General features: G+C 36.9%; 1 protein-coding gene across 5 annotated transcripts in view; it reads left to right on the top strand.

Annotated features, from left to right (window-relative positions):
* The window catches only part of KLHL13 (kelch like family member 13), a 192,003-nt gene that overhangs the window by 167,256 nt on the left and 8,378 nt on the right, over nt 1-16,369 (top strand). For all 5 annotated transcript variants that reach the window (XM_036839085.1, XM_036839084.1, XM_036839088.1 and 2 more), the window contains 3 exons: nt 2,463-2,595; nt 3,150-3,346; nt 11,174-11,969. In XM_036839085.1, the coding sequence (XP_036694980.1) occupies nt 2,463-2,595; nt 3,150-3,346; nt 11,174-11,969 (1,126 nt within the window). The remainder of the gene's footprint in view (nt 1-2,462; nt 2,596-3,149; nt 3,347-11,173; nt 11,970-16,369) is intronic.

Below are 16,369 nucleotides of genomic sequence, written 5' to 3'. Positions count from 1 at the left end.
AGAGGAAGATTCAAAAGTTATTTGCTGAATAAAAATAAAGTAAGGCGGCATACTGTACCTAGTTTCATCTGATGGGTATCTTGACATCTCTCTTTTTTGCCAGTACCCAAGGTATGATAAATTTCCCAAGATAAACTATATGCTTTAACTTGCCAGTAGCTGTGCGGCCCCCCTCCCCAAAAAAGATGCATAACAGTAAGTGTAGTATCCTACTTTAAAAACTCCTATACGCATATGTGTAGAAAGTGGCCTGGAAGTATATATACTAAACTGTTAACAGTAGTTACTCTTAGTAAGTAGAAGAGGTGGACTTTAGTTTTCAATTTTTATCCTTCTGTACTTTTACAACAAACATATATCTAAATTTTTTAAACATGAAATTTATCTGAAGGAGAAAAAAGCCAAGCCCTTGGGAGCCAACCTTTTCCCCCCAAACCCTGGTTCAATTCCTCTTCTCTCATCTTAGCCTGTACAGTTTACCACAAATAAGCACTCTAGGCACAATTTATTTTATTATTGAGAGTAGGTTCACAAATAAAGTTCCTGGTTTCTAGTTAGCTTGTTACAGAATTCAAGTTCTACATGTTGTTGTTGTTTTTAATACCAAGTGGTGGCTTCTGGGTAAAGTCTGGTTTGTTTGGGCAAGCATTAACTGAACATTTGTTAAGTGCCAACTATGTGCCAAACACTGGGGAATTCAAGCATCCTAGTCCCTCAGCTCTTCTCCCTGATGGCTCCCTCCTCCCCAGTGGCTTGGCCATCCCATCCCCAGCCCCAGTGGTCGCATTCAGGACTTCCCAGTTCTCGTATGCTCACCTACGTTTGAAAGGCAATCCCCTTAAACTTACTGCAATTTAGACTACATATGTGAATTTTCAAAAAGCCACTTCCTACCTTCTCCATGAAAATAGTTCCCTAAAATGGACATCTCTTTTTACCTCTACTTTTCTAAATAACAGGAACAGGAGATGATTTAGCAATGGAAAAAGGAAAATATTGAGGGGGCGCGGGGGTGGGGAAATGTTTGTGTTTACAAAGGAAAAGGGGCATTTGTGAAAGAATTGATATTTGTGAACGAAAACATATGTCAATCACTGTTGGAGAGAGGAAAATGTGATACATAATCCTGTTCTAAAGTATATGTATAATGTGTAAATATTTTTAGAATAAAAATATTTATATCTCTCTCCAGAGAGAAAGTGGCTGGATCATATTATCTCTTTGAAGTTCTAGTTCTGTAGATTCAAGCATTTTCTTTAAAAAGCAATTTAAAAATTATGACGAGAAGATGTTTAGACTAAGATTTATATTATACATATGTGCAGGATCACTATTTCTGAAACTGCATTCTTCAGTATGTCGTGCCTTTTGCTTCTTAAATCCATGAAACACGACTTTAAATAAAAGTTTTATTTGGGGTCATTAAAATAAGAAGGGGATAGAATAATCCTTGCTATTAGTTCTTGTTGTATTACATTATTATATTACATTATATTATTAGAAAGTAATTTGTAGGACTTCCCTGGTGGTGCAGTGGTTAAGAATCCTCCTGCTAATGCAGGGGACACGGGTTCAAGCCCTGGTCCGGGGAGATCCCACGTGCCGCAGAGCAACTAAGCCCGTGTGCCACAACTACTGAGCCCGCATGCCACAACTACTGAAGGCCGTGCGCCTAGAACCGGTGCTCTGCAACAGAGAGAAGCCCCCGCAATGAGAAGCCCACGCAACGCATGGAGGAGTAGCCCCCGCTCGCCGCAGCTAGAGAAAGCCCGTGCGCAGCAACGAAGACCCAATGCAGCCATAAATAAATAAACAAACAAATAAATTAATTAAACTAATAAGAACCTGCTGTATATATTAAAATAAATAAATAAATAAAAGTAATTTGTATGAGTATCTTCATGATTTTTTATAACAGTACATTTCCATTTTTGAAACTACAGACTCCATCTTGCAAAAATCTTTTTTTATTCTCCATTTTTTTATTGTGATAAAATATGCATGTCATAAAATTTACCATCTTAACCATTTTTAAGTGTACCGTTCAGCAGTATTAAATACATTCATAATGTGCATCCATCATCACCATCCATCTCCAGAACTCTTTCCTTCTTCACAAACTGGAACTAATTCTGCACATGGGAAAATAAAGTGTACATGGTAATTTTTTTCCCAAAATACTGTGAAAGCCAATGGTTATATAAATAAGTGAATGTATATACTCTTTCCTTATTTGTCCTTAATCCAAATTAATCTTATCTTTTTTCTACAGTGAGTTAAATATATATTGCCACATATCAAGTAAGCTGTTCAGTTTTTTTCTTCTTCTGAGTCATTATTCTACTGGCTTTATGTTCCAAATATATTCCCCACACGTTAATACGTCAAGAGAATTCTAGCACACAGAGATCTGTATTCCCATTTTACCTTGCCGAGCGGCTCATCTCATGTTCTTGTTGTAGGGGTTTGACCAGCTCCGACTTGAAGGGTTGCTCTGTGACGTGACCCTGATGCCAGGGGACACAGATGACGCCTTCCCTGTGCACAGAGTCATGATGGCCTCTGCTAGTGATTACTTCAAGGCTATGTTCACAGGTAGCTTGCCTTTCTAAACTCTGCTTCCACGTTAAAACAGTATGAAAAATATGTGTTTAAATCCTTGTATTGGTAAAGGAAGATTCAGTTCTTTTGGTCAGTGTCTTTACAAGAAGAAAGAGTTTCAAAAGGAATAGACACCCAGTATGTACAGTTGTAGGTGGCCCTTTTTTAACCTGGAAAACGGATGTACCTTTCTTATTCTTCTGTCCACCTTTATCTCATAGCTTTGCTTTCCCAGACACATATCTGAATGGGCCATCAGAGACTAATACAATCCCCACTAATACAATCTCTAATCCATCAAAAGATCTGAAGTGACAGGAGAATGTTTTGGAAGCACTTGCATCATATATACCACCTCCATTAGTATAGAGATATTCCTTTTTAAAATACTCTCTTTTAACTGTAAAATATGCAGAAACCTGACTCTGATACAAATGCTACACAGAATAAAATTTCCCTGATTTTATCATATCTAGTTAGCAGCAGAAGTGAGTTAGACCTTAATTAAATTATCCACGGTCATTTAATGGAGTGTCTTTTTATTTAAGGTGGAATGAAAGAACAAGATTTAATGTGCATTAAACTTCATGGCGTGAGCAAAGTCGGTTTAAGGAAAATTATTGATTTCATTTACACTGCAAAGCTTTCTCTTAATATGGACAACCTTCAAGACACACTGGAAGCTGCCAGTTTTCTACAGATTCTGCCGGTTTTGGACTTCTGCAAAGTATTTCTCATATCTGGGGTAAGACATTTTCAAATCAAATCTTTTCCTGCGGTGGACTCCATCATAGCCTGTTTAGAGTAGACTCATGAATCTGTTGTATAGATGTGAAACTCTGGCCATTAGAGAGAGGTGTCATGTCGTATATGGTCTAGAAGCAGGTCGATGGGAAAATAGTACAGGTGCGTTTTTACAAAATAGAATCATTTAAGAAAAGCCTTCTGTGTAATCAAATGACATTAGACAGTAATAGTGTTTGATAACGATATATTCCTTAACCTGTTTGATAACTTTACATATTATAATTTGGTTTTATTCACCTTAATGATTTTATACAAACAGGTTTCTTAAATGGAATTCTGTGGGAAAGTAATCTGAGGTTCTAGAAGTCTTTTAAGATAGACTCAGTCATTTTTTTCTTCCTTTAAATATGGGAGTTGGATCTTGAGAAGTACTAACATCTATGTGTAAATCTGTAAGGATATGAGTCTTGATTCTATAGAGACACATCACCTACTGAGTCATTTTCAGCCTTTTTTGATAGATAAGAGAGGGTACATACAACCACCAATCAGTGAACTACTTACAGTCACCCGGTTCCTGAGGACAGTGCCTCATTTTAGTTGAGAGCCTTAAATTAATAACACTTGATGCTTACACTTATCAACTCTTGACATTGCTTTACACTGATCTTAGCGATACGTGGTTGTCCTGAGCCAAACTAGGTACAGTGCCATAATTTCCTTGGAACTAATCACTAACCATAGACACTGTTGACCTATTGTACTTATCACTTAAGATATTCGTTGTGATCAGTTCCTTAGTTTGAAAGAAAAGAACCAAACTGGGTAAAGCATGATTTGTGAAGTTATAAAAACATACACGTCAAAATAACAGTATTAAAAAATAATTTTGTTCTAGATAACTCTATTTAAAGCAAATTTATTTCAAGATGATATCATAGTAATTTTGCAATATTGACAAATTTCCTGTAATTAGAATGTTGGTTCCTTAACCTCCTTGAAGCATTTATTATAACTGTATGTTTTTGCCCTTTTGAAAATTTCTTCATTTTTATAAACACTCAATATTGTCTTAAAGGTTATGTTTTTCATTCCTAGTGTCTCTGCAGATATCCTAAAGCCCATTTCTAAAGGAGAAGAGACATGTCCCTGACAAATCTTACTTGTGCTATAGTTTACGCTAACACTCTTTGTTTTAGAACTTTCTTGCCTATGAGCTTTGAGGAAACACCTCTTTTCTTAGTACCATACTATTTACTTGTCTTTCATCCTGTTTGCTTAGGATATGTCTATGTGATTTTACGTTGGAAATCTTCCCTCTCAGAATCCATGTTAATTTTTGAGAAAAGTTGGTGGATTATTAGTTAAAGGATTATATAAAATCCAACTTTTCCTTTATCCTTCTTTCATGCATTCCATATCTTAGTTAAATATTCAGGCTTACTCTACTACCCCTTTCCTTCTCAGCAGTCAAATGAATCAGGAAAAACAGTAGCCCTGGGTGCCTTTCCTATGTATAAGAACTGAAAGTTTCAAGATAATATAAATATTTTTCAAAGGTAGATTTGTTTTTAGTTCTCCCACAAGCTAAGTTATTTTAGATAATTTTAAAATATAACAGTCTCATGATTGTGTGCTTAACCCAAATGTTTTGAGGAAATAGGTTTATGTTTTTAATGATATAGTAGGATTATAGTTCATGTAACCAAAACACTACTTGGGTTTGAGCTTCTAGAAAGAAAAATTAGCTTCGAACACAGTTCTTTTGTATCCGTACTTAACCATTTATGTGGATGAAGAGGAGCAGTGGTACATAAAATGTGACTCAACAAATCATCCACAAAGCATTTATATGTTAATTTTGAATGATAACTTTCAATATGATAATAATTGACAGATACACACTACTATACATAAAATAGATCACTAATAAGGACCTACTGTATAGCACAGGGAACTCTACTCAGTACTCTGTAATGACCTACATGGGAGAAGAATCTAAAAAAGAGTGGGTATATGTATAACTGATTCACTTTGCTGTATACCTGAAACTAACACAACATTGTAAATCAACTATACTCCAATAAGACTTTTTTTAAAATAAAAATTAAGGGCTTCCCTGGTGGCGCAGTGGTTAAGAATCCACCTGCCAATGCAGGGGACACGGGTTCGAGCCCTGGCCCGGGAAGATCCCACATGCTGCGGAGCAATTAAGCCGGTGCGCCACAACTACTGAGCCTGTGCTGTAGAGCTCACGTGCCACAGCTACTGAGCCCGCGTGCCACATCTACTGAAGCCCATGTGCCTAGAGCCCATGCTCCGCAACAAGAGAAGCCGCTGCAATGAGAAGCCCGCGCACGGCAACGAAGCATAGCCCCCGCTCGCCGCAACCAGAGAAAGCCCCCGCAGAGCAACACAGACCCAACACAGCCAAAAATTAAAAAAAATTAAAAATAAATTTTAAAAATAAATAAATAAAATTAAAATTAAAAAAAAAATGAACAACTCTATATTGCTTAAAAAAAAAAAAACAACCAATAATAAAGCCCCACTTGCCTTTGGTGCGATAGAGACGCCAGTTTTCTATAAGGGAGCATCAGGCTTAATAGAACAAGAACCCCTCCCCTCCGACCTTTGCCTTCCTTTGCAGTAATACTTTTATCTTAGGGTTGTAATTAGTATTAGAGTTTATAGTATCTGGTACTTTTGTTCTTGCTGTGTGATTTTCTTGGTAGTTATAGAAAAGAGGAGTATGAATAGAAAACAGAAGGATGACAGTGAAGGATATAAAGCAGAGTAGGTAAAATTTTCTATAAAACTAAAAACATTTACTGTCATATATCATGGAGATAATGGAAACTTACCTTTGTTTAGTTACAAACCTACAAAAGTTACATTAGTTTTTGTCTTATGACACTGCATAACTACAGCATGCTAAATCCCGTGCAGCCATTCCCTGATTTACACACAGGTTGTAGTCAAATTTTTTGTTTATCATTTGTTTGCCATTTGGAATTTGTAACATCTAGTGTTTTCCCCACATTATTACTGTTATGGAGGATTACAGGCTAGCCCGTAAAACCCAATTTAATGTAAGGTTGCTGAAATAGAACACTTGTAATTGAGGTGGAAATATTACAATTTAAATTTAGTTATACAGAATAAACAGAACAGAATGAAGGTAAGCAAGAAACCATTTTCTTTTTTACATAAAAGCATATTTAATCAGAGAATGAAGCTGCCCCTGTGCTTTAGACTCGGTGTAGTCTTTCTTTAAACTCATTTTTTAAAAGTGCTTATTTTCTTTTCTTGATACAGGTCTATCATTGGTTCCACCTGTACATTTATTGTCACTGATCAGGTTGGGGGGATCACAATGAAGTGTAGAGAAATTTATTGAGGTGACTGGGATAAAGAAGAGTGGGAGACCTTGGAGAACAAGGGAGGTGCATTTGTGGGAGAAAAGGCAACAATGAAGGGAATCAGAAGAAGTTATTAGAAAAGACAGCTTCTTTTGCTGTAATGTGATGATAGCAGCAGCAAGCTTCGGGAATGTTCTTTTTGACGTAAGGGTTTCCTGTATAATACATATACTTCACATTCCTTCTTTAATCTAAATTGGATTTATCCATTAAGATTAATTAACACGTCTTTCCAGGTAATGCTTTTGGGGAGGTTCAATGCAAATTAAAGAAAAAATTGTATAGGTAATTTTACAACGAATCAAAACTGTTTCCCTCCCCACCAAACCAGTCTTGTTTTCCTTATTGCTAAGGCTGATATTCAGTAAGTAGTACCCAGATACTGGTTGTTTATGGTCGAGCATCTATTCTGATTAGTTGGTACTCAAATATTCTAAATATCATCCCTGCATATAACTTTAACCAGCCCATTCTTGCCCATCTGCCATCTGGGACTCTGTAGGGAAAGAAGAATCTCAGCCTGGGCCTAAACCAATTTACCCCCCCAAAGACCATTGTGGTCACTAATACTGCAACCAACAGGGGAAGTGCATTCAAAGTGCAAAGGAATAAGAAAATTGGATTCCCCAAGCTGGACACACCATCAATATTCACCTCAAATGGCACTCATCATGTGAAGAGAGACAAGACTGGGAGAGAAAGGCTTTAGTTTTCTTATCATCCCTTTGTTCTTCTTACCAAAAGGTCCCTTCCTTGTGTCCTGTGATGTTCTCACCTGTGGAAGGAGGCCCAGGAGACGATGCCTGTTATATCCTCGACCCCCGAAAGTAGCTTGTTTGATTTCTTCCCAGTCTTTTTCTGTGGACGTGCTTTCTGTCTCTGCATTGGTTGTACTTGATGTCAGGCTGTCATTTTAATGAACTAGATAGCACTAAGGAGAATTTGGTACATTGAATATCTGAGGAGTCCCCCCAAATTTGCCAGCTAATTTCTTAGTGTTTGCTCTCCCTTTGAGAGTACAAAAGCAGATACTCATTTGCTTTTTTTTTTCCTAAATGGGAATTTATTTGTATAAGACACTGAATTTCAGCAACATAACATCACAGATTGCTGATGAAAGCTGTCATTAAAGTATCAAATTATGTTAATCACAGCGTTTAGGTACATCAGGTGTAATTTGAACAATTTAATATTGCAGCAGTGAACACCAGGATGTTAATGACAATTGAGAATTATGATGCTTAGAACTGCCTTTAGGATGACCATGAAGGTTGCTTGATTACAGTAGAATAATTTATAGTAATTTATATCAAGGAAACTTAAATGTACACTTGATTATTTTTAAAATAATGTCATTGGTTCTCATAAGCAGTTGAGAAATTTTGTCCTTTTTTGCTTCTCTATCCTTTAAAACTCTAATATAATTATTTGGCTTAACTTCTGTAATGACTCTTTGGAATTTTGGCCAGGGTATATATTCAGATGAAATTAGAGTTCTTTCTACTTATGAGTTTGGTTTTTTTAATAAGCTTTAAATTCATGTTTTATATTTTAAAATGTAATGTATTCTATTATGTACATGAATTGCATTGTATGTTATATTAATGTACATATTCATTATTTAATATTGTCTAGGCTAAATGTTCAGGACTATGCAAGCTGAAGCACTTTTAAGAATCATGACTGAGAATGCATTAAAATGAACTATAATTGAATAATCCTGTATCTTTGCAAAAATTGTTTACCGCTATTCCATCATTTTTTATCTGTTTATATTGTTAACTGTTATTCTAGACTGTGCTTCTACAATCCCTACAGTCTACAATTAATTTTTTTAGCTTTGATTACATGCACTTCATAAAAATTAATTTCCTATTACATATTTTTCTTATCTGAGTCTCATTTAAAATTAATAAGGTTCTAGTAATTTGCTATGTTAATTCAGAAGATATTCTATTTTTAGTTGTATCTATCATCACGTCTTTAATTTTTATATTGCTGATAATCGTAGTATTTAACCTTTGCTATATACCCACAGTGTGGTAGCTGTTGTACATGAGCTATAGAAATTACTTAGTCTTTCTATTCAAGAAGATGACAATTCAGAAGGTTATGAAATACCATTCTCTGGTGATTTTTTTTTAAAGGAAAGAGTAGGCAGCTATCTATATTGACTAAGTAGTCTGTCAAGGATTTTCCAGTCCTGTGCATCTGTATATCTGATATATAGAAGGGATTTTCCAAATGCCCTTAAATACAAGGTAGATTTTTTTATCCTGTTGTTTTAGTAACTGTTTTCTTATTGAATGAAACTGAAGAAGGAAAGAGTAAGGAACTAAATACCTTGATCCCAGTTCTAAATTACACAGTTTGGTTTCTGTTAATCTTGGTTTGTATTATGTGCTATAAATTTAGATTTAAATTTGGTGACTAACAACCAATGCTATCCTTTTGTCCATTTAAAATATACATTCTTTGTTGTTTTTATTTGTAATCATATCAGTAATGATAAGAATCTGCATACTTAGGAAATATATTTGTGTTTTCATCAACTTTTGCTTATCCATATTAGCAAACATCTTCAAAAATGAAAATTGGGACTTCCCTGGTGGTCCATTGGTTAAGACTCCGTGCTTCCACTGCAGGGGGCTCGGGTTCAATCTCTGGTCGGGGAGCTAAGATCCTGCATGCCGCTTGGCACGGCCAAAAAAAAAAAAAAACAGTGAAAATTACCCTTGCTCTGGGGAAGGACTATGTCTTACTTACCTTATAAAGTGGATCTACTACCCCAAACAGCAATCCCTTCCACCTGGGGTGATTTGGGCAATGAGGCTTTAACTGTAACTTCATTTACACAACTTAAAATTGTATGAGACACCAACCTGCCACTCCTAAAAGTGGATTAAAATGTATTTTTTATTATTAACCAAGGTACTGAACAGTATTAAACTGTGGATTTCAAAAGGCCCATAATTTGTTAATTTGTTTTTCCTGGTTCTTTTGTGTTACAATTTATTTTAGGTATTTTTAAATACATAGCTATTAGGTATAATAACCATTTAAAATTGTTGATGATTTTTGTGAAGCAAATAGGATGCTTAAAAGAGTTCAAATTCTTCTTGAGTAATAAATCTATGAAAATAGCAGCATGTGTGTGCGTGTGTTGGCCTTAGAGCTTTCAGTGGTATTATATCATAACTGGACTGTTACTTTATGAAGAGGAGTCATTTCAGCTTTTCCATAGAAAGATGATAGAAGGATCAGCCAATTTTCTCATAAGCATCTGCCAATCTGTTAATAATACAGTTGCATCAGTGAGGTTTATGTAACATTTGTGAACACACACCCTGACAAAATTAAGAAAAAACATTTGAATCCTTTGCCTTTGACCTGTCTCTGTGTTTGTACACACACACACACACACACACAGACAGACAGACATTTGTATGGTAGGCTTGTTTTTGTGACTTATGCTTTACATAATATTTGCTGATATGATTTTCCTATTTTCATTTTTGACCAATCATTTAGTAGAGCACTGAAAAGACTTCCTGCTGAAGATAGGCCTCTCCATAGCTTCTCTCCTTTTCATGGCTCCCGCTTTTGATATATTTTACTCTGTGCTGGGGAAATCTCGGGGTGCTAACGCGGGCTCCAGGCTGAGCTACAGTATGCTGAGAGTAAGAGGGTGGCTAAGGAAAACTATGGTGCCAGCCATCAGCATACATACCAAAAACTAAACAAAAGGAATGATTTGATGTAGAAACACCCATTCCAGGCCTCAAGAAAGTGATTTCCTTGCTTCTGTTTCTACATAAATAATATGGAGAATAACTTCACCCTAGGAATAATGGTCCTATTAAATTATCTTCGCTATAAGCAATAACTTTTGAAGGAATCAAAATGAATCATAGTGATGAATGATGCCTGTTGACATGAAAGAGACATTTAGGGATCGGGTGCTAGAGTTTTTCTGCGTGTGGATCTGCTAGCTGAGTTACTTTTAAGAATCATGACTGAAAAGTGGATTGAGATGGTTCATAATAGAATAACTTTCTATTTTTCCAGAACTTCCATCTGCCCGGAATTTTCTTAGTATTTGGGTGGGGGTGGTGAGGACACATTTTGTGGAGAGAAAAGTAATTATTTTGGCCATAGTCAAGTTATACCATTGTTTCTTAGAGTAACTTTCAGTCTACTGACTTGGAATGAGCATTTTCTTTTAGTCACCTTTCTATTGGATTAGGTAAGGGTGGTTTGTGAATTCCCTTTAAATCGTTAATATATGGAGAAAGGAAGCTTTATTTGCATCTATATGGACAGTAAAAAGCATATTTACTCTTATCCAGGCGTGAGTGCCATGAAAGTAGTTGGGTTTTAATTTTTTGTAATTGGCTTAATAGGTCACTTTAGACAATTGTGTCGAAGTTGGGCGGATTGCCAACACCTACAATCTGACAGAAGTGGATAAATACGTTAACAGTTTCGTCTTGAAGAATTTTCCTGCGCTGCTGAGCACCGGGGAGTTCTTGAAACTCCCTTTTGAACGTCTTGCCTTTGTGCTTTCCAGTAATAGCCTTAAGCACTGCACTGAACTTGAGCTCTTTAAGGCTACCTGTCGCTGGCTACGCCTGGAAGAGCCTCGGATGGACTTTGCTGCAAAATTAATGAAGAACATACGATTTCCACTGATGACACCACAGGAGCTCATTAATTACGTGCAAACCGTGGATTTCATGAGAACTGACAACACGTGTGTGAATCTCCTTTTGGAAGCCAGCAATTACCAAATGATGCCGTACATGCAGCCGGTGATGCAGTCAGACAGGACTGCCATTCGGTCTGACACCACTCATTTGGTTACACTAGGAGGAGTGCTGAGGCAGCAGCTGGTTGTCAGCAAGGAATTGCGCATGTACGATGAAAAGGCTCACGAGTGGAAGTCCTTAGCCCCCATGGATGCCCCAAGGTACCAGCATGGCATTGCCGTCATTGGAAATTTCCTGTACGTCGTTGGTGGACAGAGTAATTATGACACAAAAGGAAAAACGGCAGTTGATACAGTCTTCAGGTTTGATCCTCGATACAATAAGTGGATGCAAGTTGCATCTTTAAATGAAAAGCGCACCTTCTTCCACCTAAGTGCCCTCAAAGGATACCTGTATGCAGTTGGTGGGCGAAATGCAGCTGGTGAACTGCGTAAGTGTGTGCACTTCTATTAAGCACAGAGACTAGTTTCTTTACCCCCAGATTCTTGTCAAATCATAAAATAAGCAGTTTTGTAACATCAAAGACCAAAAAATGTAGCCAGGATTTTATTTTAAACTGTTTTTCTTAGAAAATATCAGAGACCATCTGTACGCCTTATCTGGGCATATATTGTTGGCCACGCTACAAATTATTATCTTACAAATATACCAATATGTTGCAGAATGTTTTACTTGTGCAATATCTATGGTTTTCATCTTGAAGGTTCAACTAAAAAGTATGTTCTGCTAATTTAAATTCTAATAGTCTCTTGGACAGAAGTTTGGCATGTTCCCTCATTTTCCATTTTAAAAGCCCACATAATATTTTACTGAACAGGTTAAAATTCTTCCTTACAGAGCACGGACTTTTATAGTTGCTTCTTTTACGTAATCTGTTACCTACCACAGGCCACAGAGTAAGATGATTTTCTTATCTACTAAGTGTTCAGAGTTCAATATTATCCAGAGTTTATTTACTGTGAGTATTATGATAGGTAACTATTAGTCTCAAAAATCATTCTCTCTTGGTGAAATACGAAACAGTTTTCTTCACTGTAAACTGATCTGGTAAGCTTTATTATTTGATGGTCCCTTCTTGGTCTTCCTAATCTAAGATCAGCGACAAGTACAGTTAACATAGACCAATACTTTGGCTACATAAATTAACACTAATTTTGTTATTTTAGATAAAATTGGAACAAGGTGGCTGTCCAAGAAGTCAGAAAGACCGCATTTTATGTCATGTCTTACATATCTGTCATTACCATCATTGTTTGGTAACAATGGGTAGCACCCATCTTCCTTTATTCTCTGTTAGAAATAGAGTCCCTGTAGTTGAACGGTATTCCAGGTTCCATAATGCTGGGGAAGTTTAAAATATTGGCATTGGCTCTGGATAAATTCAGAGTAATTATCACAATCTTTTTCTTCAGTATTCTAAAAAATAAAAGGTAGTCTAATGGATTTGAGAATAAGCAGTTTATTGGAGACAAAAAGAGCTGCTCTCAGCTCTTAAACTTTTCAGCTTATCAAGCTCTTTCTTGTTCGTGACATGGTCTTTTTTTTAATATATATCTTTATTGGAGTAAAATTGCTTTACGTTGTTGTGTTAGTTTCTGCTGTACAACAAAGTGAATCAGCTATACGTATACATATACCCCCATATCCCCTCCCTCTTGAGCCTCCCTCCCACCCTCCCCATCCCACCGCTCTAGGTGGTCACAAAGCACCGAGCTGATCTCCCTGTGCTATGCGGCTGCTTCCCACTAGCTATCTATTTTACATTTGGTAGTGTATTTATGTCAGTGCTACTCTCTCACTTTGTCCCAGCTTCCCCTTCTCCACCTGTGTCCTCAAGTCCATTATCTACATCTGCATCTTTATTCCTGCCCTGCCATTAGGTTCATCAGTACCGTTTTTTTTAGATTCCATATATGTGCGTCAGCATACGGTATTTGTTTTTCTCTTTCTGACTTACTTCACTCTACATGACAGACTCTAACTCCAGCCACCTCATTACGAATAACTCAATTTCATTCCTTTTTATGGCTGAGTAATATTCCATTGCATATATGTGCCACATCTTCTTTATCCATTCATCTGTCGGTGGACACCTAGGTTGCTTCTGTGTCCTGGCTATTGTAAATAGTGCTGCAATGAACATTGTGGTACATGTATCTTTTTGAATTATGGTTTTCTCAGGGTATAGGCCCAGTAGTGGGATTGCTGGGTCGTATGGTAGTTCTATTTTTAGTTTTTTAAGGAACCTCCATACTGTTCTCCATAGTGGCTGTATCAATTTACATTCCCACCAACAGTGCAAGAGGGTTCCCTTTTCTCCACACCCTCTCCAGCATTTATTGTTTCTAGATTTTTTCATGATGGCCATTCTGACCAGTGTGAGGTGATACCTCATTGTGGTTTTGACTTGCATTTCTCTAATGATTGGTGATGTTGAGCATCTTTTCATGTGTTTGTTGGCAATCTGTATGAGTGACATGGTCTTAATGTTACTGGTGTTTCCTACCCTTTTTTTTTTTTTTTTCCCCTTTGTTGTCACAGTGAAATTTTTTCTAAGGCCAGACTTTCCAGATTGTTGGACTAGCTGTCAGGATCATGAACCACACAAGTTTCCCAATATATTTTAATAATCAGACTTTTAAAAGCACTTGACGCATTAATACCCTTAGTGTAGAATTGTCATTTCCTCAGTCAACCCACACACATTATTTTCATGTTATTATACTATTTTAAATTTATGGTGTCTGGAAATAACCAGAAGATGCAAGTAGTGACTTGACACTTTCTTAGAAAAACCACTTATATAAGTTCATCTTTACAGGTTTACAAATTATAGGTCATCAGCCCTGGCAGTCAGTGGTCATTTTGAAACTTCTTTTCTCTAAGGAAATAGCTCCATTTTTCAGTCACTGCTTGCTTGGTAATGTTATCACCTCTGTTAATATGCAGCTATTAAGTTTTTATTGTTCCTAATATTTATATTCTGAGAATTTATCATCTTCAGGCCAAGGAGAGTTGTTATATAAGACTGAAGGGCTAGAGGCTTCCTTCTTCTGACTTAATCCTTACCCTGTTTGAGTTCTTCCCACGTTATACTCAATTGGGAACAAGAAGTAGACTACCCCGTTGGGCAAGTGGCTGGCTTCCTTGCTCATGACCTTCAGAAATCACCCCTTTAATCTCTTATTAAAAACAGTCTTCTGTGTTTCAGTTTGAAAGTGACAGGATACAAGAGAATCATGCTTTTCATGAGCTATTCCTAAATTTGTAATAACTGTTTGATTATATTTAGACTTTAAAAACACAATCGCCCAGAGCTTAAACCTAAGGATAATGATTTAAATATTCTAAAAAATTACTCCCCGTCTAGATGGTAAACAGAGGTCCATTTTTATCTTAATTCATAAACTGTGTTTTCACAAATAAATGGATGATTATAATATAGACACAAACCCTCAATACCAAAGGACAACTGTAATTCCATTTAGAGGGCAACTATTTGATATTTCTTTCCTTTTGAAATTTTCTCCTAGAATCTGTAAGCAACTAAGCTTTTGTAGAAGATGATTGCTTCCCTTAAAATCAGCATACCCAGCAAATCCATTCTGTGCTACATATCTGAAGTTAAAATATATTGGAAGTTTTTTTTAAAAAAATCATGTGATTGACTTATTAAGTACACTCAAATATAGAGTCTTGATTCCAGGAGAACCTTCAGGCCCAAAAGGGTCATTATATAAAACCAAGTAGGGCTTCCCTGGTGGCGCAGTGGTTGAGAGTCTGCCTGCCAATGCAGGGGACACGGGTTCGAGCCCTGGTCTGGGAAGATCCCACATGCCGCGGAGCAACTAGGCCCGTGAGCCACAACTACTGAGCCTGCGCGTCTGGAGCCTGTGCTCCGCAACAAGAGAGGCCGCGATAGTGAGAGGCCCGCGCACCGCGATGAAGAGTGGCCCCCGCTTGCCAGAAGTAGAGAAAGCCCTCGCACAGAAACGAAGACCCAACACAGCCAGAAATGAATAAATAAATAAATAAGTTTATTAAAAAAAAAAAAAAAAAAAAAAAAAACCAAGTAGCAAGCAGCTTCGCTTTGTTCTGTTTTTTTTCCCTCCTGACCCACCCCACCCCTTTGAGTTCCTCCTATTTTACACCCATGTGGGGATATGAAGTAGGCGGGCCCGTCTCGTCACATTCTGTATCGTTGAGGTAACCAAACGTGATGTAACCGCCCTGATTACCTCCCAAAAGAACATCAATGTGTTCTTCTGAATTCCGTTTATAATGTTTCTCCTTGTATAAATAAGAAGAGGATATGTGTCAGTTGCCCTTTGTAATTTTCTTAGACCCATTATTTTTACAGAATAGTAGATTTTGGTTCTAAAGAAATGCTTGCTTATATTTCTGAATGTTCCAGCGAGGCGGGGTTTTTAACATTTCTCATGTTCCATAAGCGTTTTTTAATGACACCCCCTCCCTCCGCCCCACACTAACATCTGTTGTAATAACATTCCATCTTAACTGATTATGTTGACATAGTCATATTTCTATGTAAATAGAGAAGGGGAGTAGGAATGGGTGTCAGGAAAACGGGATTGATGGGAAAATCATTTCACAGTTTAACAGGTTCATTAGTACCAGTACATCATTTATTCTTCATACACACAATAACCATTGCCTGCATATAATGATGAAAAGAAAACAGTGGCAGCGTTTGCAAGACATTTTAGGTCATTTTAATGCATTTAGCCTTTTAAAATCTTGCCATGGAGTGTATGGACCCAAGCCCATAGTACATAAAATCGATACTGTTAGTGTGTGTGTGAGCTTGGC

This window comes from Balaenoptera musculus, chromosome X, assembly GCF_009873245.2.
Source record: "Balaenoptera musculus isolate JJ_BM4_2016_0621 chromosome X, mBalMus1.pri.v3, whole genome shotgun sequence".
Lineage (NCBI taxonomy): Eukaryota > Metazoa > Chordata > Mammalia > Artiodactyla > Balaenopteridae > Balaenoptera > Balaenoptera musculus.
This window is presented reverse-complemented; position numbering and strand designations above follow the sequence as displayed.